Below are 27,637 nucleotides of genomic sequence, written 5' to 3' on the forward strand. Positions count from 1 at the left end.
AGACGAGTGGATACTTGCAGTGCTGTTGGAATAGACGAGTGGATACTTGCAGTGCTGTTGGAATAGACGAGTGGATACTTGCAGTGCTGTTGGAATATTTCCATGGGTATTCTCTCAGCTCCTGGAACCTTGGTTTGCACCAGTGCCTTCAGGGAAGCTTAGAGTTCTTTCTTCAATATAATTTGTTCTTGACCACCTCCTGAAATGATTGATCAATTTGGGAAGGGGGTGGCATGGTAACTCTATGTGTTCCTGCATTGTTCAACATTTTGTCCACAGAATCCTTCAATATTGCCAGTGGAAGCTTGTCTTTTTCTTTCATCTTAAAAAATGCTTAGCATATTTTTCCCTTTTACTTTTCTAACTCCAAGTCTTTGCACATTTCATTATAATATTTTACTTTGAAATCACCCTTTGGACTCTTACTTTATTAATTCTTCCTTTCACTCTAGCTCTGTAATATTTTAGAGCAAGTTTCAAAGTCTTTCTGTCATCCATTTTGGTTTTTTCCTTTTTATTTGTGTCTTTAATGATCCTTTTGTTTCTTCGTGTATGAAGTCCTTCCACAACTCACCTGGTCTTCAGACATTAGTGTTCAATGCTTCAACTGCGTCCTTGAGATGTTCTAGAAATGTAGGTAGGATATATTCAAGTTTGCCTTTTGACGATTATGAGCTTCTTTTCATTTTCTTCAGCTTCAACCTGAACTTGAATATGAGCAACTGATGGTTTGTTTCACAGCTGGCCCTAGCCCTTGTTCTAACTGCTGATGCATTGAGCTTCTCCAGCATCTCTTTCTACAGAGTCTGTTTGATTCCTGTGTGTTCCATCTGGTGAGGTTCACATGTCTGTTAGGTTGTTAAAATTATTACTTGCAAGGAATAAGTAGTTGGTCTCACAAATCTCCCTCGTGCTCCCCAGTGTCATTTCTAACTCCAAGAACATGTTTTCCAACTGCTGAGCCTTCACCTTTGTTTCCAGTTACCACTGATGATCAGTGCTTCTCGACTGCATGCTTGATCCACTTCATATTACCACAGTGGTAAAAATACTCAGTGTCTGCAGGCTGCAGTAGAAAGATAAGGCTGTCTGCTCCTGTAAAAATTTACACCTTCAGAAGTCTTAAGGGGCAGTTCTGCCCTGCCCTGTAAGTTGGAATCAACTTGATCACAGTGGGTGGGCTGGGCTTCATTGTTAGTGCAGAGATTTGAATAATAGTCATATAAATTGGTCTTCCTTATAGCTGTTTAGATATTACCCTGTCACTGACAGCATTGTATTTCATTAACAGATTTTTTTACACAAATGCAAAATGATTTCTCTTCTGTTTGTCATTCCTAACATAGCAGACCATAAGATTGGTTCAAAGTTGCTAATACTCCAAATTGTCTATTTAAGTTCACTGAAGCCCTGGTGGCATAGTGGGTTACACATTGGGCTGCTAATCACAAAGTCAGCAGTTTGAAACCACCAGGAGATCCATGGGAGAAAGGCAAGGCTTTCTACTCCCTTTAAGAATTATAGTCTTGGAACCCTGTAGGGGCAATTCTACCCTGTGCTATATATTGGGTCACTGAGTCAGAATCAACTAGCTGGCAGTGAGCTTTGAGTGATGCCTAGGATATCCATCTCTATGCACCCTATTTTTGAATACTACCAACTTATCTAATTTCTGACTTCATTTATTCCACATTGTGATTTTTAATGGACACCTTTTCTCATTATGAATCATGAATTACAGGTGACTCCATGCTAAAAAGACAGCACTCCCCCAGTTGTATTTTTAGTGTCTTCCAGCTTGAGGGATTCATCTCTGGCACAGTTTTGCTGTTATTCATCAAGTTTTCAGTGACAAATTTTTTTCCCCCAAACGAGATCATCAATTCTTCCTTCCGATTCTGTTTTAGTTTGGAATCTCCGCTGAAATCTTCCCATCTTGGATGATGCCCTGCCAACTCAAATCCCACTGCCATCCAGTCCATTTGGACACACAGAACCTGTGGGACAGAGTAGAACTTGGGTTTTGGAGACTTGAAATCTTTAGAATAGCAAAGAGCCTCATCTTTCTCCTGGAGAGACTGGTAGGTTTTGAACTGCTGACCTTGTGATTAGCAGCTTAATGTGTGGCCCACTAAGATACCATGGCTCCTTGATGACCCTGCCAGTGGCATACCGCCCAGAATCACACAAGCACCACAGTATGACAAGATGACAATGATGGTATTATATCTATTAGATATCTCAAATATAGTATCTCTAACCCTGAAACGAGCTTGCTTTATGCTAGATTTCCCAAGCAAACTACTGGCAGTTTGATCTTTCAGACCCTCTGAAAAATAAGCTTGGGCTGTGCTTCACTCCTCTTGGTCCTACATGACAGCCACTCCATCAGGCAGACAGCAGGCTCTACCGTCCAAAGACAGCCAGAGCCCCTTTTCCTCGGGCCATCTGGGTCTGAACCACCAGTCTATTACCTCATTGCTTCCACTCACCACCACCGTGCCGCTCTCTCTTCATTCTTTCCTCAGTAAACAGTCAACACGATTCTTTAACATATGTTACATCCTGCAACAAGTCTGCTCAAAACGTCTGTATGTAATCCATATTAGAGACCACTGCCTTACTTTCTTCCCGGATTCCTTCATTTCAGCACACAGTGGCTTCCTTGGTGCCCTTCAGGTGCAAAGTGTCACTCCAATCTCCTTTCCCTAGAATGATTCTTCCCTCCACTTGGCAAATGACACTGACCGGAAATCTTTTTGCTACCATTGCTCCATGATTTTCTTTTTCCCTCATGAAAGTTTAGAAAGTGAGTATTTGACCAAGGGCTAAGTGCCCGTGGGAAATAAGTGGAAATATGAAATAAACATATAGTGTTGTTTCAGTCTCATACTTTTTTAGTGCCTCAAGCAATTAAATAAACTTTTGAAAAATAATTCGAAAGAAAAAAACAAAACAAAACTCACTGACATCAAGTTGATTCTGACTCACAGCAGCCCCCTAGAGGAGCGAGTAGAAATGCCCCTGTGGGTTTCCAAAACATCAATCTCTATGCGAGTAGAAAGCCTTTCTCCTTTGGAGCAACTAGCGGTTTTGAACTACTGACCTTGTGTTTAGCAGCCCTCCAGGAGAGCGATAATACTACTAATTACTATGTTGAAGAATTTTACAAAATATATTTAATTAGTTAATTCTGTTACATCCCTACATAACACTACTATTAAATATAGGTATTCATTGCAAAGTAATAAGTTAAAAACAACTGCCTTCTTAAAAAGTTTATTTTCTGACCTACTTCCTAAGCTGTCATGACATTGACCATCACCAGGCCCCAGCAGAATGTTCCAGGAGTGAACAGTGCTGATTTGGTTCCCGTTTTCAGTGTTCTAGAAAACAACTCAGCAAACTGGCTTTTCACCCTTTTCTAGAATAACACTTATGACTGCAAAAGATTAAAGTCAATTAAAAGGTGTAACACTTCAAAGGAAAAGGAAGAAATGCAAAACAGCTTAAGCACTGATATCTTAAAATGATCAATGGAGAACCCTTTTGGATACAGAGATAAAACAGTTTGCATATCTTATATGGTAGGCAGGTCTAAGCAGCTATTTTGCATAGCAAGACACAATTATACTTCATGAAAGGGTTCTCATTCTTAATATTGCTTACATTTTAAAATTAGCAAGTTGGCTTTTCTCCCTTGCATTTTTACGAGTGAATTTTTTTTTTAATGAGTAGTTTCTTTCTAGCTGTGTCCAGTTTAGGCCGTAACAGGAAATGGAAAGAGTGTGGCAGGTATGTTTTGTGAACTATCTGGCTATCAATAAACACACACTTAAAACAGTTTTCTGCTTCTCAAAGGCTACTGAAAACTACTGAAATCCATTTCTAAAAATCCCTCAAAAAGAATATATGAATCAAAGAATTTGCTATAGAAATGAAATGTGGTATTTCCTGGATGTCAAACTGTTCTTGTGAAATATCTTAAAAAGGAACATTGTATAAGTAAATGTAAGATTTTATTACTTTAAAGAAACAAGTACGTGTGAACTCAGGAAGAACTTTTCATATTTTACATACCAAAAGTCATCCTTTTACTTAAGAAAAACAGATTTGAACATGATGAGTCACAATTATCCGGGGAGTTCTTTATCTCCAAAGTCTTCTAACTACGCTTCTTTCCCATTAGCTTATTCTTAGTTTCCGAGGGTAGGACCAAGAACAAACTGTCCAAACCCACAGACCATTCCAAATGGAGACTGACGCCTGTGAACTCTGATCCCCGGCCTGGAAAAACGAATCCCACAGTGTCAAAGAGCCCCGCGTTGACGTATCAAGGGAGAAAAATGTTGTAAACTTGTGGTAAGAATAAAGAAATAAGCAGTTCTTTCTAAGTGGAAAAATTTCCTTAGGGAAATCACTAAAAATATTTATAGAACTTGCTCATTTTAAAACTATGCCTTTAGTGTCTTAAAAAAATAATAAAAACATCTTTCAAAAGTTCACAAGTTTAAATGATTCAGAAGTATAGAATGTTTGTACACACAGTTACATTTTGTTGCACAGACGAAGTGATTCACTTTTTGAAAAGTTTATTATGACTTCAGTTTTCTAGCAAGACCAAGATATGGATTAGAAGGGTATTAACTCGATTTCTTGGAACGAAGCCCTAGTGATGCAGACAGTTATGCGCTCAGCTGCTCAAGAAAACCACCTATGAGTTCAGTGGGAGAAACACCTGCCACTCTGCTCCCATAAGACTTTAGCCAAGGGAGACCACAAGTGTGAACACATGGCCCAGCCACACTCACTTCCTGCAAGGCCGCCAACTGCCTGACAGCCAGCACCCATTCCTGTACCGTGTAATCAAGAACAGGCAGCAGCCAATACCAGCCAAAACGACCCTCAACGCACGGCACAAGCAAACAACAAAGCACTTCCCACACACTCTCACTCTCTATCACGCCCACAGAAGACAGGTGATAAGTGCCTAAGATCATGCCAGCATACAGTTATCAATTAAACACACGTGCAACAATGCCACAGTTTCCCAGAGATGAAAGACCGCTTCAGGTCACACAAAGTAACCGGACAGAGTGAGTGAAACAAAGGACCAAAACATAGACCCAGAACACCTGCCTGCGGAAGAAAGGGCATGCAAAGGGCCTGGTAAAGAATTTAGAAGAAAAATGTGTGAGTACATCCCAAGAAAACTGCAGACAAAATCAAGGAAAACAGAGGGGGAAAAAAAATTTCAGATGAATTCCAAAAAACACTGCAAAAGTAAGCTGACAAAATAAATGACAAGAATTAGAACTCATACAAAGGCAGCAAATAAAAATCCATTAAATCAATAGTAAGATTTCAGAAATGGATGATGCATTGTGGGCAAAGGAACAGAATTAAATTGTTGGAAGAATGAATTAGTGACACTGAAAACAAATCTCTAAATACTAATGTGCTAGAGAAATGTGTTAGAAAAAACAACAACGAAGAAGAATATCTAAAAATCATGTCGGAGACTATCAAAAGGAATAATTTATGAATGATAAGACCTAGAAGAAAAAATATCAGGCCCAGCAGAAACGGCTGAAGAGTTGATGGAAGAAAACTTCCTTCATGTAATGAAGAGCATGAAAATATGCATTCAAGAAGCACAACAAACCCCAAACGAGGTAAACCCCTGAAGAAAATTCACTAAAGTTACCTACTTCTCCAAAACCAAACTAATGGCCATCATGTGGATTCTGACTCGGTATAAAGCGAGCCACCCCAGGAGCAGGGATTGGGGGGGTCTCACCTCCGCTGAACAAGAAGAGTTACTGGTGCAGCCTTTAGACCCAGAGATCCCTGTGCATTGAAACTCCTGCTCTGGGGACAAGAAGCTGTGACCCACGAGGGATGACAGAGGAGGAACAGCACCAACGGACCCAAAAGCCAGAACGCAGGAAGGATTTGCCTGATGAGTGGGGTGCCTCCAAGTACTTAACTGGGGGAGCTGACCCACGAAGCTAGAGCTTAGCACTTTCAGATTGAGTCTTAAAATGGAGTAAATGATATGTGTCCTTTGAGAATATATTAACAGCCCTAAAATAGCTTTGTAACATTGCCAGAGCACAGCCAAGACCAAGAGGTGACAGAGCTGAAAGGTAGAGAGCCAGAGTAAGAAGTCTCATTTGGGGAAAGCCTCGAAAGAAGCTGTTCAACTGAAGAATGGTATCCTGAAAATTTCTGTTCCTGAATATATATGGTCTGTAAGTTCTGCGTTTCTATTTAAAAGACTTATGAAACAATAAAAAAGAGAAGAGAGTGTTGTGGAAGGCATGGTTGGTACCAGAATCTATAGAGAAGGTTGGAGATTTGAGGCGTGTGTGACCTCGGCCTCACAGGAACTGGCCTTGGGCTGATGCTGAGTTTGCTCTTCCTTCCTGTTTACGAAGTTGGGGGAGATCAGACGCCACCCTCACAACATTCTTTCAAGAAGTCAAGTCAGTTGCAAGAGAGACCGTACCGTTTTAACCTAGGAAGACATTAATAAATTATAGATAACCGCAAAGAAAATTAATAAACCTTCTGACCAAAATAAAAGAGGAAAATCATAAAGATTTAGTAAACACTAAAACAACAGCAGCAAAGCAAATTATGGGAAAATGCACAAACGAAATGAAGTCAGCACAGAAAATTATGTGGAATTGCTTCTCGGCCTTTTGGGTAAGATTGAGTGTAGAAAATTACGTGGAACCAAAAAACTGCACCATACACACACCTACACCCCAAATACACAGATACACACAAATGCACACACACCAAAATGAAAGTAATTATCTATCGATAATTATCCTGAATATAAATGAATTACTGCATCAGTCAAGAGACAGCGAGTCATGGCATGGACATGAAAATAGGACCCACCAATGTGTTCATAAGAATGGGAAAATGTCTCAAGCTACTGGTAATCAAAGAAAATAGGACTGGCAAAATTAATTTCTGATCAAATAAATGTTAAGGCAAAACCTAGCATAAAATAAAAAAGAAAGGAAAAACACTGCCATCAAGTCGAGTCCAACCCATAGTGACCCTACAGGAGAGTAGGCACCCCCTGTGGACTTCGGAGACTTTAAATCTTTATGGGAGTAGGGAGCCTCATCTTTCCTCTATGGAACAACTAACTGGTGGGCTTTACCTGCTGAATTGTGGTTAACATCCCAATGAATAACCCACTACGCTACCAGGGCTCCCTAAGAGACAAGACTAAGGGATTAACAGAACAAGAGGGCACCATTAAATGAGGAAGAGATTGTTTCTTTAACAAACAGAGCTTGCAAAACTGGATGCCCACATGCCAAAAAAAGAATCAAAGTCCAAGCAACTAAAGATGGGTAAAGATATAAATGTAAAACTTAGAATAAGGAAGGCCATCAATAAACAAAGAGGGACAAACATAGGGGCCAGAATACATGGCACAAATACACTATCAAACACTAACTGAAAACACACAAACAATGGAAGACAGGAACCTCTCAATAGTTAAGATGCATGTACATCAACAGATTTCATTAAATGAGTCAAAAAAGAACACACATAGTTCTACAAAATTTTATAAGCAACAACATATCAGACAAGGGACTAATGTCTAACATTTATAAAAAAACTTCAACACCTCAACAAGAAAAAGACAAATAATCCAAAGTAAAAATGGGCAAAAGACATGAACAGGCACTTTCCCAAGGAAGACCTGCAGGTGGCCACGAACATGTGAAAAATATAGGTGCTCACTAGCCATCAGAGAGATGCAACTCACAACGAGATATCGCATCTCACATGAGCCTTAATAGCAAAGTTCAACCAAACAGAAAACAACCAATATTTTCAAGGGTGTGGACAGACTGGAACCATTGTATACTGCAGATTATTTACCCTACTATTTCCCTACAGCTGTTGTTAGGTGTCACCCAGTCAGTTTCCACTCATAGCAACCCTCTATTCAACAGAATGGAATACTGCTTGGTCCTGGGCCATCCCCACGGGAACAACAATTGTTATGCCTGAGCCCCTTGTTGTAGCCACTAGGTCAATACTAATACATGGGGAGAAAGAGGAAGCTGGCTTGTTTCTGTGAAGATTCCAGGCTCACAAATGTTACACGGGGCTGCCGTGAATTGGATCCACACAATAGCTGTGGTTTGGCTTGTTTGTCTTTCCTTCTGCTAAAAAAGATAATCCAAAGTCAACCGTGGTGTCTTTTTCTTTCATTTATTTAAATCAGAATCTCATAGAGACCATTCATTCGAAAAATCAAATTTACATTTATGAAAATACGAAGCTGAAGTCTAAATTCCATGACATTTGAATATGGAAGGCAAATTTCACTATTTTCTATTGGCAGGTGAATATATTATTAAGATAGCATGATTGTGGTTGTGCACAGACATAGGTATACATGTATGAACTACTGCCATTGAGTCAATTCCTGGCCCTAGCACCCCGAAATGAGGCTTCTGAGCCTCTACGTCTTTACAGACAGCTTCGTATTCCCTACAGAATAGCTGGTGGATTTGAACCAACCTATTAGCTGCCTAATACCTAACCAACAAGTGCACCCAGGCTCCTCATGTATATTTATATATACATGTATTTGAATAGCAAAGAGGACGAGCAGGGAGAATATGAAGATAGCATTGATGATGATAATGAAGGTGATTACTGCCTGCTTATAATGTGTCATCTATTAATCTTAATTGAGCTTCTTCATCCATTCTATTATTGATATTTTGGGGCCCGATAACTCTCTGCTGTTGGGGCTATCCTGTGTATTGTAGGAATCTTCCAGTTGTGACAATAAAAGTAATTCAGGCAGGAATGAATGTTCTCCGCATTCTGGTTGGAGAGGGTAGGGAAGGGGGAGGCAAAATCACTGCTGGTTAAGAAGCACTGTTTAAATGGTTTCTATACACTACCTCATTCAAGCGTCCTAATTATAAGGGTGTTGTTGCCATCACGTCTGTCTCAATTCATGGCAGCCCGAGGTATACATACCTGCTCCAGGAGGCTTTTGGAAGCTGTCTTTCAAGGCAGCTCTGGGTGTTGGGGGTTCAAAACACCAGCCTTTCTGTTAATAGTCAACCATTCTATGAGGTAGATTTACATTATTCTCCCCTACTTTTCAGATACTGAAGTATAAGAGAATTATTAAATTGGTTGGGTCACAGCCAGTGCGTGAGGGTTCCCTATTACAACTCAGTATGCCTGGCTCTAATACAGCCCTCACTCCCCACAATAGGCTGGAATATATATATAGAAAGAGACACAGGGGCAAGTGGAAAGAAATTCCAGTCTCTTAGTGTGGGAAACAGAAAGATTTCTCCCAAGTTGTCTCTCCCAAATATATGCCAAACCCAAGACGCTGCTTGCTGCACATGGTAAATGACTGTCCACTAGGAGGTCCAGGAAAGTAGGTCAGAGGTAATTCTCCTTAAGGGTATCTAGAGCAAGCAGACTGTATAGTCTGACTCACCCTAAATAGGGTCCACTCCCTTCTGATAATGTTCCCTTGAAGGTATGCCCAAAGGCAAACCCGGGCCACTCAAGGATGACTAAGCTTGGGCTACTATATTGAGTCTAGGATTAACCCATCTTGCCACATATGTACCCCTATGCCCTCCCTATACTATTGTGTGTACACCCCTAGGTCATCCCCCTCCCATTGCTTGTATTGCTACGCTACAACCCCTTCTCATGATGTACACTGTTATTTGTAATCAGAGGGCTTGCATGCCCCAAAGATATATAAGCTTTGGTTAGAAATAAAACCTCACGAGAGCTCTCTCCTGCCTGCTCATCCCCCACCTCCACGTGTACCACCAAGAGGAGCTGAGGTGAGCATGCTCCCATGAAATGTGTCTGACTTCTTTATTTTACTCTCTCTCTCCCATCTCTCCCATTTCTCTGACTTTACTATGATCTTCCTATATCTTAACCGTACAACTGCGTCTCTCGAACCCATGATTAGCTGTGGGGGGCTGGCTATCCCCACATCTCAGAATCGCTTGGGGGATGGGCACTAGGTGACAGTCTCTACAATAATCGCTGAAGTGCCATGCCGATATGAAGGACTATTATGTGTGTTTAATGTTATCTAATGCCAGTAGAACCAATTCTAAACATTTCACTTCTCCGTGGTTTTCGTCACAGAAGAAACTTACGGTCCACAGGAAGTTGTTTGTGCCTCTGGCTATCTCGCAGAATACTGCTGCCGCTGTCACTGGAATTGCTGTTCTGACGGGTGACATTGGCCGGGACTTTTGACACAGGAACAGGCGCTGGAGCAGAAGGCGGAAGGGGGACTGGAACTGCTGGGGCAGGTGTTGGAGGGGGCGACGGAGCAGAGGGAGCATCAGTTGGTCTTGGACCATACTCCATCCTTTGTTTCTACATAAAGACAAGCAATTGACTTGAGATTTAAACATACACACTTAGGCAAAGTAAACACATTGTGCTATTTACCTGTAAACTTTTTGCACAAATCCAGATAAGGTCATGTGTGTGTATTATGTATGCATATTAATATATGCATATATACATACACACACAAACACATACAAGGGCTTCAAAAAGTTTGTGAAATAATTATATTAAAAGATAATGGGATTTTCCAATGAACTTTTTGAAATCTCCTCGCCTATAAACACATACAGATATATTTACACACTCGCATCACTACGGTAGGCCATAGTAGAGGCTGTTGAGTCCAGGCTCGACCCAGTGACCACGTGTGTCAGAGTAGAACTGCTTTATAACGTTTTCTAGGCTGAAATCTCCATGGGAGCAGACTGCCAGATATTTCTTCTGTGGCATATAATTTTCACTAATCATTTTTCAAACACACAACACATTTGTTCCAGGTCAAAAGTCTTCGCTAAGGAGTTGCAAGGAGATGTCAATAGCTCACAGTTGGGTTTGTCAGGGGCAGGTTCACAGCAACTAGATTTGGAATGACCAATGCCTAGGGTGGGCAAGATTGCTATTAATAAACTTCCACCAATAATTTCTAATACCACTAGGAGTCTAAATGCAAATATTGTACAGCATCAATTTATATCTTATTTTTCAAATGTCCACAGATCTGTAGTCTTCAAGTAATTTGTTAAGGGGGAGTAATAGTCAAATAGATAAAGGGACTACACATCAAAATAAATAATTTTTAACTGCTATTGCTAATATTTTCCCAGGTATAACCATGTCTACCATCACCTTAACTACAAATTTTCCTCTTTTAGGGGGAATAATGAAGGTAATGGTACAGTGTTTAGCTGTTTATGAATACAACTCATAAACATATATTAGAAAACAGGTCAGGTAGGGATTTTTACTTTAATAGGGCAGATGTAATAAAATACAAAATGCTTTCAATCATAACTATTAAACTAATATGAAATAATATTCATGTACATTCCTTATTAAAATGTACATGACAGCTGGAAAATTCAAACAAAATAATTTTAATAGATAACTGCACATAACAGACTCCCAATGATCCAAAGGCACATTTCACATGTTTATCAAGGATATAGAATAACTTGTAACCATGGCTTCAAACCAGTTCACTCCAGTTTGACTCCCTGCTGGTTATATGCAGTTTCACCCGCAGATAGACTGAATCAGAATCTATATCTGAACAGTAAGAATCACTGAGGGATCTTTTTAAAATATAGATCCTGATTCAGTAGATGTGGAGTGGAAAGGCAAAATCTCTGCAGGGGGGTCACAAACTGGAATCAACGATGTGAAGCCTTGTTTTTATAACTGCAGTAAAGTTTTGATGCTACACAAGGACAATTTAAATTATTTTATCATTAAGGAGTAGCATATAAAAATCAGAAAGACCTTAGGATAATCAGGTCCTTAATGAGAAAAATGTTGACTTTCAAGTTCTAAATTGGCCCAAATATAAAATATTGATTTTAAGAGAGCTTTTCCCAATTTCCACAGAGATCAAAAACATACACAACAAACACACTTTTAATTTGATCACGACTTGAAAAAAACACCACACCAATCTTCATCAGCGATGCCTTCACAGCAAACGATTAACACCTGTGGAAACCTGAGCGGGAAAGCAGCCGGACTGTGTCCACTCTTCACAAGGTACCACTCAACAGCAGGGCGGGGGAGGAGGAGAGGATGGCTATGATGGGAGTAGATGGCTATTATGGCTCAGATGGGAGTAGAACTGAAAGAGATGTTTATACTGCTGCCACTGGAGTGGGGTGGGAGAAGAGGGAAGTGGAGGGAGGCAGGGCGTGTAGAAAGAAGTAGCGGGGTCAAATTCACCAAGCAAGTGCTGGAGTGGATGAGTTAGAACTACAGACTGTTGACCCTACAAACATTTGAAACCAAAAAACATCTCCAATAGGTTCTATAATAAAAATATTGACAATTTATAATATTACTATTTATTTTCATGCCCCCCACCCCCAAATCTTCTTATATTTGGGCCAATAAAATATTTTCAGCAATCAAAATACAGCAAACATACATCACTAAAGCATAATACGTAGCACACACCAACGTCAGCTTATTCATGCATATTGCCATGTTTCCTGCCAAAAGTGTCCTCTGCACCCAAGCTCATGGTGTGCTAGTGAATTCTCACATTAGGATGCCAAGTGTCTCAGTTTAAATCACTGTTTTTAAAGCACAGCCTCCCCACAAAGTATGACATGAGCTCAGCATCCCATGGAATGACTCATATTTCTGCTTCCATAAAACAAGAACATCCAGGGTTCCACTACCCATCAAAACATACTGTGACAACTAAACACACTGTGTGTGACTGTCACAGTCCAGCCTGAGATAAGCTCACCAAATACGCTGAGCCCCATTTCACTCATCTGTCATTGCCGCATGTCTGCCCTAACAGAATATGCGTAAAATTGTAAATATTTTATTCAAAGGAAAACATTATGAAAACTGTTTAATTAAGTATGCCATATATTGTATTACTTGCATAATTTCCCTTTTTCTCCTGCTTCATGCTTACCAACTCGGAAGTGAAAGGGGATGAAAAACTAGCATTCTTGAATTAATTCCAACCCTTTCCTTCCTGATCCGATCTGGCCGCCAAGGCAACTCTCTCATGGGGACTGGTTTATGCTATTCTTGGTGTGGAGGTAACAGAATTAGTATTGACTTTTCAAATGCTTTTTAATAGGCCTTCGCACATCCTCCCCTTTCCTGCCCCCCTTAAATTACCCCTCCGTTAGCGGTCTCTTCTCCATTATTTCTGTCTCTTTTTCTTAATTGTAAATGCAGAGTTGATGCCACCACTGTACCGTCGGCGCAATGGAAAGTCTTTTGGAACCTAACTGAAACCTGAAATGTTTCTCCTTAACCAAGGGCACCCTAAACCCTAAAAAGGGAATCTTGACCAACTCTTCCCAATTTGTCTAGGGCTTTACCCCCTTTGAATAGTGTTACTCACTGCCAGAGTCGATGCTAACTCACAGCGACCCCCGAGGAAAGGGCAGAAGCACCCCGGGGTTCTGTAGCCATCTGCAGGAGTAGAAAACCCGGTCTGAAAGTTACACACCCTAGGAACCCTTCAATGGAGGGCAAAATTGGGATGGTTGGTTGTTCTGGTGTGTTCTGCACCACAGAACTGTCACCTCCTAATTCTCACCTGTCATCTCCTACAAAACTGAAATCTGCCAGAGGTGGAACTCAATGGAACTGCCTTGCTTTTCGGGGTCTCATACGTTTTCTGCCTTTGACACGGTGGGTGCAGTCTGACCATGTCTCTCTCGCGCGCGCTCTCTCGCTCTCTCTCTCTCTTTTAAATTTCCCCATGATATTATTTAGTAGTAGAAAACATTTGAGTTGTCCATCTCTGGCAGGTTTCTGGCATGCTCAGGCACTAGTTTCCACGGGATTTGTTGTGTAATATTCTTTTTAACACAAACTCTCTTTCTCTGAAATGATGTATATTACTTTCCTTTTCATGTTTATGTCTGAATGAGTCAACACTCTTCTTTAGCAAGTGGAAGATGAAATTCTCAAGAATTTAAAAGTTATTGAGAGGCTCCTGATACCCCTAAGATACTGCTTCAGAGGGGAAATTATGCAAGTAAGTAAGCCTGACGGAGACATTAAAACTGAACTTAAATATTTAACCTACTCTGACATACACTTTTATCCTCTAAGTCTGGTCCCTGTGGGACTCTGTAGGGAAAACTAGACACTGCTGGGACATTTGGAGGGTGTTAAGTCCGGAGAAGGCGTTACACATTGTACGAAAAAGAACTGCCACAAGGAAACAAATGCACATTACCTCTGAGAGCTCACCAAGCAATTGCTATTAGGAAAATGGAGCAAATCACATCAAATGAGAAAATTAACACATGAGATGGAACCAAAATAATACCAATTATAATTCATGTCAAATACCAGACAGACAATGTGAGCAAATTAGTTTTTGACAGTAAAATTACCTACCATCAAATCAATCTCTGAAGGGGCTTGTAAATATGTCATTTATTTCCATCACTCTTATCTAGCCATAGACAACTTAGCATAGGGTATATATGGTAATAAACACGGTAGAATCTTTGAGCAGTACAACTTGTATATCAGAGTACTAAGGATTCAAATTATTAAGACAGAAATTCAATTTATTCTTATGGCTTAAGAATACAAACAATAATGCATAAAAATTGATTTTACAAAAGGAATCATATTAATAATATCAGGATGTGGTTTAAGTACGCTTTAGCTTTGAATTTGTATGGGGCTTAAATAGATGCAAGACATTTCATAATTATGCATGTGTGAATGTTGGCCAATAATTCACTACAATATATAAGGGATTTAGGTACATATATTTTTTAGCGTGGATATTCACCAACAATACATGAAGCAGCATTGAGAGTAACCACTGTGGTCTAAAGTCATGCCTTTAACGAGCTGATGAAGTCTTCTGAGATAATCTAAAAGCCAAACTTTAAAGAAGAGAATATTTATTATCAGGAATTTGGTCTGATTGGAATGAATATGATGGGATCGCTAGTAAAATGGTCACACTGTTCCACAGTAGCTGAAGGGTCTTTCTTGAGCTTGAAGACAGGAGCATTCATAACGTGGGCTAAAAGAAGTAGTTCTGGATTGTGCAAATTTAATCCTTATATTTTACAGCTGAGCAAATTGGAGCAAAAAAAAACTAAAATGTTTTCCATAGGATTACACAGCTAACTGATGATAGGAACCAGGGCAAGAATCGTTATCCCACAAGACCCACATCTGCTTATTTCCCCCGTAGTCTCACAGTATCTTGTTAGGAAACAAAAACGGCCGGAGATGTTCTGTTGAATTCACTAGCTTGGTATGGCAAGATGTTCATAAGTATCTTTGCCCCTTGGTAGCAGCTAGTAGTTAATTCTCAATTCCTAAACAGAACCCTGGTGGCACAGTGGTTTAACATTGTGCAGTTCGATCCCACCTGCCACTGCACCGTAGAAAGATGGGGCAGCCTGCTTCCACAAATAGTAGCCACCCAGAACCCTAGGGAAACAGGGACTGCCCATCCTGTAGCTCCAAGAGTAAGAACAACTCAATGACAGTGGGCTTGAAATTTTTATGTGTGTGTACACACATGTAAAATTTCAAAATATTTATGGGAAAACATTTTCCATGAACTGTATGAAGGAAGGCTCCTTATATTTACCGTGTCAATATGAGAGCAATAAATAATATCTATAGATAATAAGCACTTAAACTTAATTTAAAAATGAGCAAAAGACTTTTTTTGTAGTCAGGCCTTTGGGTAAATTAGAAATAATAGCAGGACTGAAAGTCTGGGTTTTGGTCTTGGTTTAGCATGAGAATCTCTATGGGCAAAATAGCAAATTCTAAGAGATGAACAGTCACAGTGCTAGAAGTCTGGGAATGAAGTCAAAAGAAACAGTAGGAAATTAATGTGCATTTGTGGCAAAGCAGATTCCAGGTGGGGGCGGGGGATAAGCACCATGGATGTCCATCTGTTGCCCAGCTTTAAGCATGATATAAAAGCCCCAGGAAGCTCTATGGCAGGATTTTTTTTTTTGCTTTTTATTTTGAACTCATTTTAGACTTCCTCCAGAAGTGCAACAATAGCATTTTACATAACATTAATGCTATCATTTCATATAAATAGCAAGCTATTCCCGATCAGAAAATTAATATTGATACAACATTAACTATGTTATAGATATTATTACTTGGATTTCATTAATCTTCCAACTAATATCTTTCTTTTGTTGTTGCTCCAGAGTCCTGTCCAGGATCCCACATTGCATTTATTTGTTTTTCCTTTTCCTCGGTTGCTAATTATGAACTCATGGCGAGCCCTAATTTGGGGGGGGGTCTATGCTCCAATTTTTTCTTTTTTTCATTTTGTTTTTATTCTTTTTTCTAAAGTTTGCTTATTTTGTTGTTGTTTATAGAATAAGATGTTTCTATTTTTTTAAATGCCATTTACTCCATTTCTTAATCATCGCTCATAAACATTACTTCCTTTTTTCCCAGGACTTCACTCAATCACTTAAAAAAAATTATCCTTATCTTTTACAGATGCCTATTACCTCCCCCCCTGGATCATTCCTTTATTTTTAAAACTCTGCTAAACCGGTGAGAGGAACACATACAGTGAGAAAGGCTGCCTGGGCAGAACTGTTAAAACTCAGTCCAACGGTGAAGATGTTAAACAGCTTGGACTCTCGGGAACACCAGGTGGCAATTCAACACCTACTGTCTACGACTAGCAGGTATTAGCATCCCTGCCATCATAGCAGAATCTCTAACACCCAAACCCGACACTCCCACACCCTACCCCCCATGCAAAAAAATCAAGAACAATGGGCCAAGAATTGTATATGTGTCCTTCATCCAGGAGTGGTCTTTGCACTTCTTGCTCACAGGATATTTAAGAACGTAAAAATAAGTCACAACTGTGTGCATTTATAAAATATTTGGTGACTTACAGATGTCCGTGGAAATGGTTTTCATCTAGCTCCCCTATTCCTATCATTCAGAAAATGCTCACTTTTAAAATGAATTACATGGTTTGGCTATTCTCCTTAATAATAAAAATCATCACGTAAAAGAGTGATGAAATCCAAGGAAAGGATATGTTTATCAAAAATCCAATTTGTGAGTACTATTCTTTGGAACTGATCAGATTAACTTTTATCATAACACAAGACATGGCAAAGCTATTCTGAGATGTCATTTTAAGCATTTCAACACTATCAATGAAAAAAGTAAATACAGTATATATCTATGCAGGAAAAGGTGACAGCCCTTCCCAAGCACTGGGCCCCAGAATGCTATAGTGTGTTGTCTGATCAAGGAATTTGGCCCTAGAGCGCTCAGTTCTAGTGTTGACTTCACACAACTGTATAACTGGGGGCACGTCACTTCTCTGAACTGTGTCTTCCTATGAGAAACGTCCTATTTCACATGGCTGATGTCAGCGACTGGCACGTACATCAAGCACTGCCAACGGGCATTATCGACTACACAGTGTAATTTCTTGCTATGTGTAAACATGAAGAAAGCGTAAGCAACGCGTCACTAGGTGACTTCCTACGGTATAGAACCTGGGTCTCAAATTTGGTTTGTTTGTTGTTTGTTTATTTGGATATCCTCAAAGTTTTAATATCCCTGGGTGCAACAGGTGTCAAAGCACGTGTGGGGACCATATCCGGGGAGGAGAAAGAAGGTCGCGGCCGCTAGTCCGGAAAGCAGGAAGGTCAGAGTGCTTGGCGTTGGAATCCCTACAGCAAGCTTTTTCACTTTTTCTCAAGCATGAGATGAGGGCATGGAATAAACATTGGTTCAAGAAACAAGAAGATGAATGCGTCTGTAAACCAGTGATTTCTATAAGGCTCAGCAGCAGGGTCACAGGGGAATCATTATCACCATTCTGAAATCACCTGTACGCAGTATTTTTCTTGAGACATTTTGGTAAAGATATCTGGTGACATAAAGGGAGATAAAAATGATTGGCATGAATTTCCAAGGGTGTCTCTGTATTTTCCACCTTGCTCTATTTTTTGTTTATATAATGAATGCTTTGAGAATAGGACTTCTCTTAGAGTGGAGTGTGTGCCACAGAGCAGATAGAATATTATCCAGCTTGCTTATTAAAATTTTATCAGATCTCGATTGGGCTCCTTCCAAAATTGTCAGGAGGTGTTGAAATGTTAGTTATTTTTAATACCTCTTAAACATTGGCCCTAATTTAAACATGCACACACGTCATCTCTCCACATATTTCTGCATGCATCACTGCACACAAAGTTGCACCCAGAAATTTTCAGAAGACAGCCAGATAGTGTTGAAAAGTTTAAAGAGAAACAGCCAAAAGGGGCAATCAATTCCCAGCAGGACCACAAGTTTCTGTTTACATAACGTAGCAAAACAAACTCCTGACACTTGTGAGCACTTAAAACATTTCTCGGTTGTGCCAAAGTTGACAGAAACATAAGATGAGGCTCTGTTACAGAAGGGAGGGATATAATTTATGTTCCCCCAAAGTACTCCACCTTCCTGTGATGGGTACTAATGGTTTGGGCTCAACTGTAGACCACCTCCACCCTGAAATAGAAAAGTCAACTCATGGCTCAAGCCAGGAATCAGAATTGAAGAAAAAGGCAAAACTTAATGGCAAAAAAAGGTGTTAAATTCCTTAGAAAAATCCGAAGTGCAGGGGAACAAAACGACTGTGTGTATCTGAAGGTGCATGTATCCTGTTTTACCGGAGTTTGACCCCTCCTGGTAACCACGCACGGCCAGAAGCACGCTGGACCGCTGTCCTCCACACCCAAACGACAAGGGGCTGCCCTCTGCTCACACGAGGCCCCTAAGGATATTCTTTATGAATGGTAGCTCTGAAAGCTTACCGTGAGTTAAAGACTTAAAATACTAAAGACAATTACAATCGATGTGCCTCTTACTGTTTCATAAATACATTTCAAGCACACATCCTTGCTCCTGCGTTAAAGGCTCACGGTCAAAATCCCTTATGTAGGAAAGCACCTGAAGACAGTGAAAACCCAGGCAGCAGGCTGAATTAGGCCAGTTCTCATGATGCTACAATCAGAAAGGTAGGAACGTAGGAAAGAAAAGGGAAGGTATAAAAACAAAATGAGAAATTCACTTCAAAAATTCATGAGAAGTGGAGTGGGCCATACCTTGAACAACTCAAACTCCTTTTTTGGCATCAACAGCTAATGACAAAGGATGGAACATAAAATACATACATAATATAGATGAACATGTGATCAGCTCAAACTTAAGTACAACAGAGTTGTCATTGCCAATGCATTAAGTTATCAAGGCTTACCGACCGTACACTAATTTTTCATTTTAAATGTTTGCTTCAGCCTTGGTAAGTACGGGACCTATGCAGGCATACCTCAGCGATACGGCTGCTTTAGTTCCAGATGGAATGTCGCAATAAAGTGAGTTAACAGCATTTCTCAGGCTTTCCAAGGACATATAAAAGGTATGTTTATTCCATACTGTAGTCTATTAAGTGTGTACTGGCATTGTGTCTTTTAATTGTATATGTCTTAATTTTAAAAATATCTTTTCTAAAAAATGCTAACCGTCATCTAAGTCTTGTCAGACATCTCTTGCTGGTGGAGGGTCTGGCCAAAAAGTTGTTGGCTGCTGACTGGGACGCTGGTTACGAAGGCTGGAGGCTGTGGCAATTTTGCGAAATAAGACCACAGCAAAGTGCTCTGTGTTGATTGAAGTTTTCTTTCACATGAGCATTTAGAAGGCACTGTATGGTTATTAACTGACCTAATTTCAATATTGTTGTGTCTTAGAAAACAGGAGGTTCAGAGAGAGATAGAGAGAGAGAAAGACTGACAGACCAGTTGACCAGTTGGCAGCTGCAAAACACACATTTATCTATTATGTTTGTAGTCTTACATCAGTGAGATGTGTGGCCCCCAAAACAAATACAAGGGTAACATTGATAGATCACTGATCACAGCTCACCAAAGCAGCTAACCTAGCAATGAAAAAGTTTGAAATGTTGCAGAATTATAAAACTGAGACACTAAGTGAGCACATGTTGTTGGAAAAAAGGCTCCAAAACTATCGCTTGTTGCACGGTTGCCACACACTTTCAGTGGTTAAAAAAACAAAAAGCAATGTCTGTGAAGGATAACAAAGCTAAGCGTGATAAAACAAGTATGCCTAGAGCAGGCTGGAATGCCGTGAGGATCCAGAACTATTTAAATGCATGGTCCTGGCAGAAGGGGCTCGGCTGCATTTCTTTTTTAACAGTCTGTATTTTATTAGACCTAGAACTGCCAATGAAATGATCTTATCTCATGTTCTATGTAGCTTCTACTCCAGTTCATGCAAGTATTATGGGCTCAGGTGTGATCTTTCCCTCAAGACTCTAAAAACGAATGAGTTCGTTGGCAACCTGAAAAAAACTAAAACAAAGTCACCTCCCGAGCTCGGAGTCTACACATACATGGGAGATTCCATCCATTCTGTCTCTGTTAGTGGAGCTGACTCTCTCAGCAACCCTGTCACAGGTCCAAAAGTCCACGAGTTTAAGTCGTAAGTGAATTCAGATGTTATGGTGAATGAGCTGATTAGTTTCAGGGAAATTATGAAAATGTGACACAAGGATCAAGAGCTATTCAATAATCAGGAGATCCTGACCTCCCTAATCTATGTCAAGAGTAGGTCTGAACTTTACGGCCAAGGAAGGAACGAGTATTATAAGCCAACGGAACAAGCAAGTGTGTAAGATGAACTGGAAACACCCAATGCTGAGCAGTGACAGAACAGCTAAGAGGCCCCAAGGGCAAGGGTTAGTGCATCTGGAGTCTCAGTGCCCATGAGTTCAATTCCTCTATCAAAAGGAAGCCATTGGAGGTTAGAAGGGCTATGCGTAGGAGGGAAGGAACAGAAACACTGCTTCCTCAAGAATCAGCAACACTGTAGGTTGAAAAAGAACTCAATGTAGCACACTACGGTTGAATGTTTTGAGCAATTATGGGGAAAAATACATCAGAAGTATATGTGTAATTCTTCCCTACATCTCACACCACTGGTTCCAATTACTTAAAAGTTTTACAATCAGTCTTAACATGAATAACACTCAAACGACATTTAAATTCTGTTAAAGAGCGATACATTTGAATGTTTAGAAAAGTTCCATCTTGGTAAGAAATCGAGATTACCTGTATAGTATGTGTGTAAGGTGGATCAGCACGCCCTAGTCCAGACTCTGGAGGTTTCCCGATATCCAAAATGTTATTTGGCACAAATCCACAATCTCCCCTTGCATTTCGAACTTTCCACCACTGCTTCCTGTCATCAAGGACCTGCCATTGTGGAAGAACATGTAGGTATTCCTTCAGTACCCAAATCAACTATGTTGGAAGTTCAATTCTTATTCCCAGACATCAGTGTTTTCTCACATCCAAAATATCTGATTTCATATCAACACACTCTAAAATGAATGCCTCTCAGGAACTGCATTAGGAATTAGAATCGCTAGGCACAGAAGAGGGATGATATCACTATGATGAACCTACTCAAAGCCCATATTACCTCCCAAGAACGTAGAGCTATTTACAGTACCTGAAGATCTTAGAAATGATTACCATCACTCTTTGAGAAAGTTTTATCTTCTGTATTTTGAGAAGGAAACGTATAAAAACAATGTTTACCAAACTATGCTGATCATTCCACCTTACATATTTAAAAAAATGATCTATCGTAATTTATGAAAGGGTTTTGGGAACCAGGGCAGACTCTTCCAAAAACTATTAGTTCACTGGTGCTGAAAACATTTAAGCAATGGTACAAGGGCAGACAAAAGGTAATGTTATTCTTTTAAAAAAAATACGGTACATTTACATCTGAAGTGATGGCTGATCATAAGTCCAAGATGAATGAAGTCCACAAGAAGGAAGAGTGCACATAAGGCATATGGACCTTTACTGAATATCAAATCAAAATGAAAACAAAACAAAACAGATGAAGCAACTCTTCCTCCTAGGTAGACGTGGAAGTTATGTAATTGTCAATTTAAGGATTAAGCGTGTAGGGATGGAGTCTAGCCTGTCAAGCAGGTCATAGCCAATAAGGCTTCTGTGTGGGCATAGCCTTCCCCTAAGGATTCTGGGAATTTCCAGCACTTCCTCCTTGGAAGAGGGGGACACTTCTCTCTCTGCCACTCCCTTGGAGACATTGCAGCTGACAAGACACATGGAACTACGCTAGTGCTCTAAGTTGGAGAAGCCACATGGACCTACCCTGATGCAACCAGACTTCTGAAACTGGAGAAGCCACGTAGAGATCCTTGCCAGCGCTGAGATACTTACAATGCCACTGGATCCAAAGACTTTCTACCCACTGGCTTGTGATCGTCCTGCATTTGGCATCATTGTATGTGTTTCGTGAGTCTGAAGAGGACTTTATAGATTGGTATCAGACATATGGGCTAATATCAGACTTATAGACTTGGACTGAACTGAGTTGGAATGCTTTCTCAATGTTAAATTCCTCTTGTATATAAAACTCTTTCTTATACACATATGTGTGTCCATGGATTTATTTCTCTAGTCTACCCAGACTAACACAGTAGATATAAGCATGTATAGTATAATTTATCCCTGGTAATATTTTTTAAATGAACAATAATTCCTTGGCTTTTGAATTTCTTTGAGGAATATTTATAAATAAACCAAAAGAGCAATACAATAAATCCATTTTATAAGAAGCATGTTTTTAAAGTCAAATTCCATTACCTCTAAAATATCATCCTTTTGAACCGAGAGCTCACTGTTGTTCCTTGCTGTAAATTCATACTTGGATTTGGCATATTTCTTGGGTTGTGTTTTGAGTGGGTCATAATTTCTATGAACAGAAAGGAAGAAAACAAAACATTCTGTTAAAGAGTTCTACAAGCTAAAAACAGAAATAAAACATTAATGAAAGCTAAACCCTGCAAGAGAACAGCTGATAAGTTATTTTGATCATTTGGTTTCATTGTATTTTATAGAACATGAGAACTGAAAGGAACTTGTCTGTTGTTATACAGAAATGAACACACCAAGGCTGGGCAAAGAGCAATAACACAAGATCACAAGGCTAGTGGGCAGTAAGCCAAATATAAAATCCAGATCTATGACTCTTTTGTCCATCAAACACGCATGATGAATAGTTCTTTGTTAATTAGAATAGCTACTGGGAATGAATTAGAATAAAAATAAATGCTTGTTAATATTTTTCATAAAAGTAAAGGACACTAAAAATATTTGAAATTGCGAAATGAGTGTTTCTGTCTTTCAGTAAACGAAACTGACGATTGATGAACTGTAAAGCTAGCAAGTAGAACAAGGGGGTCGGAGAGGGAGTGTGTGGGTGGTGGTGCTGGGGAGACAATGAAAGGGAGAAATAGGATCTGGGGAACTGATTATGGAAGCAATGGTACAAGCAATTGACAAGACTGAACAATGCAATGACATGACAAGAAGAAACTGAAAGACAAAACAGACATAGGTCCAGGAGTGGTTTGGGTTCACACCAAATGCCAGCTCCAACTCAAGAACAATTAGTTCTTACATCATGGCCCAGCTTGATACTCGCCTCCAGGAAGGAAACGCGGGGGAGATGGGTGTTATAGCAAAGTGTGGTGAAGAAATTAGATGGTGCCTGGCTCTCAGATAAAAGTGTCTGGGGTCTTACAGGCTTGTCTCCGAACAAGCAGCCATCTAAGTGAGATGTCAACTAAGTCCACATGGAAGAAGCACACCATCATCAGTTACTGAAGGACTGTGAAGCATATAATCCGAAGTTGAAGGCATTAGTATCAGAGCCTAAAGTCTGGGAATCTGGTCGGCAAAAAACTAGGAATGACAGTGGGAGCCCAAGATTCATTGGTGGAACTATATAGGAAATAAACTCTGGTGAACTCCCGCTAGTCACAATTGAAGGATAGGAGGGAAGCGGTCACTAAATGAAGTGCATTAGTGAGTGAAGTTTAGAAGGTCAAAGGCAGAAGCCTGGCTTAAACAGTTAAAACTTGTCAGCAGATTCCCCCTAGGATGCATGCTAGACCTGATCTGGTTTCCAAAATCTTATGTACTGTATATACTCAGGTATAAGCCAAGTTTTTCAACACATTTTTTAATGCAGTTTTGATGGTACAATTAGGTCTCTCGGCTGATATTCAGCTTAAACTCGAGTATATACAGTATTTTGGAGTTGTTTTGATTGGTTTTTGATTATATATATATATGGGGTATCTTGGAAGTGTTATGTCATTGGGGGTCACCCTCTTGAAGTTGCAGCATGTTTTGGGGGATATAAAAACCAGGACCGATACACCTATAGAGTCAGCACATGAAATAAGGGTGTTAGGGGAAGTGGACCAGAGGGTGTGGCAGGTGAAGGGGAGATGATGTTAAGGGGTCCGCAGAGAAAAAGAATGTTTGAAAACTGTGGTAGCAAATGCACAATTCTGCTGGATGTGACTGTACTATGGATGGATTTGATAATGTATTGATCCCAATTAATTAGAAAAACTTTCCTGAATGAGAATTTACATTATACATGGATCTCACTAATCAATATCTTTAATTCAATATCCAAATATATTGACCAAAATTATGACTAGGTATTGATTTTCAGGAAATCTGTGTCCAGTTATCTAAATTGCAAGATACTAAGAACTAGCATGTACCATAGCATATAGTATCATATTCTCTGTTAAGATCGATCATGGCTTTCAAATTGATCATGGAATTCAGCATACATTTATCTTAATTTTAAAAACTGGTATGGATGCAATATTTTTTACTAAAAGTTTCTTTTAATAAACTAAATAAGATAAAGACTTTCATCCTAAAGGGAACAGATTTTGGGGATTTCCAAAGGGCAGAGGGCAAAGAGGGTGGGGGAAATGGAAAATAGTAGCTCACAAGAGGCATAAAAGAAATCAAGGATTAGCTAAGGAATAAAGTCTTGGAGAGTTTGATTAGTAATTTAAACTATTTAATACAAAATTGATAATCTGAAATGTAAACTCCGAATTTACAATAAAATGTTATTTTTAGAAATTAAGCAATTCATCTAATAACTCAATTAAAAAAAAAGAACAATAATCCTTGCAGTTGAGCAGATGCTAACAGGATGACTCCATGTTTTACAGAGAAAAACTGTTGCATTTGGCTTTCTTGGTTTGTGTTTTGACAAGTTTTTCTGCAGTGCAACAAGATGAATTTGTACAACCAACCTTTAAGTTAGTAGTTGAGTAGAAACTGTTTACAGGACTCAGGGATCTAATCAGTAAATAATCATGAAAGTGTTTCACACATAATTTAAAATTATTTATATATATAAAACACAAAACCTTGATCATTTTAAAATGCAGTAATCTTTTCTTGACAAGTATAATAAATGAATAATTTAACTGTTTTTCATTGGCATAGGTGCTGGGCCATAACCATAAGGTTGGCGGTTCCAATCGGTTGTTCCTGTAGAGATGCACACCCCTAGAAACCCTGTTTAAGGTCACCATTGTTAGAATCAACTCAGTGCAACTGGGTTTGGTATTTTGGTTTCTCCCGAATCTCCTACACGTCCATTCCCACTTCCTCACACATCACTGTGAGTAAAAAGGCAGGAAGGATATTTAGCATGCCTCCTTTAACAAGTAACCCGCCAGTAGGGTTCTCTGAATGTTGAACCTTAACAGAGCACACAGTACAGCTGAAGATACAACCTATCCATGGACATGCAGTCACGGCCTTTCTAGCCATACTTCCTTATGCAATGAATTATCAATTCTAGCCTCTATGCCTTTAGTTATAATCCCATTTTGAAGGGCATTCTGTGTTATGTTAAGGACAAGATTACTGTGGGATGTTTTCTGAGTCTCCTCATTCTTGGAGGATCTGAACCAAGTTACCACCTCCACACCTCCATCAAAGCCTTGCCTTTGTGACCTCAAGTTTCTGACCGAGGGCAGGTAGAAGTGAGAAGATCTACTTTGACCTTCAGAGAAGTTTGACTTCTCTGGCTCTGGACCTTGTATTTGGCTTGACCTCTGCTCCCTGGGACTTGAGTTACGACCTATAACTTAACATGGCTTCCCCGGCTTCCCCAGTGTTATGGATGAACAGGATACCCAAGACAGATGGCTAAATGTTGGATATGGGACGTAACAGCACCCGTAAGTACATGAGGCATTTCCTTAACGCATCAGGAGCCCTGTGAGATGTAGAAGCGGATTGCAGAACTAGGAGAAGTGTGGTGGATAACATCCAGGAAAATGGGCCGTATAACATTTTGGAAAGAATGGATATTTGGGACATCCATAATTTCCACCTCCTTGGGAGTGGTCTGGCACTAAGTCTTCTAAAAGAAATGATTACTACAGACATCATAGGCAATTGGCTACCTCCTGGATAGAAACTCCATCATAGGAGTTTTATACTTAGTAATAATAAACTAATTTTACCTTTTCCCCGCCATCCTCTTTTTAGTGCACTAAACCCCGTAGGAACAGGAGTAAAGGAGAAAGACCTGTAAGCTGTGTTGCAATAGGCTATGTTGAGTATACTATCAAAGCTTCCTTTCACTCATAAAGGTTACTTGGACTTAAAGCAGTGCTTCTGCCGCATGAATTTGTTCAGTATAGAGAAGCAAGAACTGGGGAAAATCATCTCAAACCTATCACTTTCATAAAGCTTTACAGCCTCCCAATGGCACAATCACAGATAGATAGATAGATAGATAGATAGATAGATAGATAGATAGATAGATAGATAGATAGATAAATAGTGTAAAGAGTATACAGCCTCAGAAACCCTCTGTCCTATAGGGTTACTATATATTTGTACTATATATATACTATTTGTACTATATAATACTATATATTAGAATCAACTGGATGCTAATGGGTTTAATTTATCATCATCATCATTTTAAGACTGTATTCAATGGATTTCCTATACATATCCCTACTGAAAGAGCTCTACTTTTTAATCTAGCTCCTATATTCACATTCTATTTAGATTTCATTTGAAGAATAAGAGAAATTCATTCATCTTAAAGGTAAGAAAAGCAATTACATTTTCCTCCTTTCTTCCTGCATTTTCCTCTCTCCTTAAAGCTCGAGGGAATAATACCGGAGAATCCTGGGGTGGGGAGTGTCTAATAACAAAGGAAAGAACAAGCCTCCGTCTCCAGGTATCAAAATCAGTGCCTTGTAAACTAGTGTGTCATCCTGTGTGCCAGAGGGGATTACAGAGCACGCACTTATAAAAGGCTTAGAATGCGCATGTTTTAGGGTTTATAGTTCCCTGCCCTCCATAGCTTAAACCTGGATATACATAATTTGTAACTCTGTAGAAGAACCAAAGGTTGTTTTTGTTTTCATTTATTTATATTTTAAAAATCATTTTATTGGGGGCTCATACATCTCTTATCACAATCCATATATACATCAATTGTGTAAAGCACATTTGTACATTCGTTACCCTCATCATTCTCAAAACATTTGCTCTCCACGTAAGCCCCTGGCATCAGCTCTTCATTTCCCCACCCCCCTCCCTGTTTC

The 27,637-nt window shown here is 39.6% G+C and overlaps 1 protein-coding gene across 3 annotated transcripts in view; it reads right to left on the minus strand.

Annotated features, from left to right (window-relative positions):
• EPS8 (epidermal growth factor receptor pathway substrate 8) overlaps nucleotides 1–27,637 on the minus strand; it is a 237,029-nt gene that overhangs the window by 7,413 nt on the left and 201,979 nt on the right. For all 3 annotated transcript variants that reach the window (XM_045288418.1, XM_045288420.1, XM_045288419.1), the window contains 3 exons: nucleotides 22,821–22,929; nucleotides 21,246–21,389; nucleotides 10,203–10,428 (listed from right to left, as the gene is read on the minus strand). In XM_045288418.1, coding sequence (XP_045144353.1) covers nucleotides 10,203–10,428; nucleotides 21,246–21,389; nucleotides 22,821–22,929 — 479 coding nt within the window. The remainder of the gene's footprint in view (nucleotides 1–10,202; nucleotides 10,429–21,245; nucleotides 21,390–22,820; nucleotides 22,930–27,637) is intronic.

This window comes from Echinops telfairi, unplaced genomic scaffold (genome assembly GCF_000313985.2).
Source record: "Echinops telfairi isolate 266 unplaced genomic scaffold, ASM31398v2 ScPeMD7_21;HRSCAF=78, whole genome shotgun sequence".
In the NCBI taxonomy this organism is placed as follows: domain Eukaryota; kingdom Metazoa; phylum Chordata; class Mammalia; order Afrosoricida; family Tenrecidae; genus Echinops; species Echinops telfairi.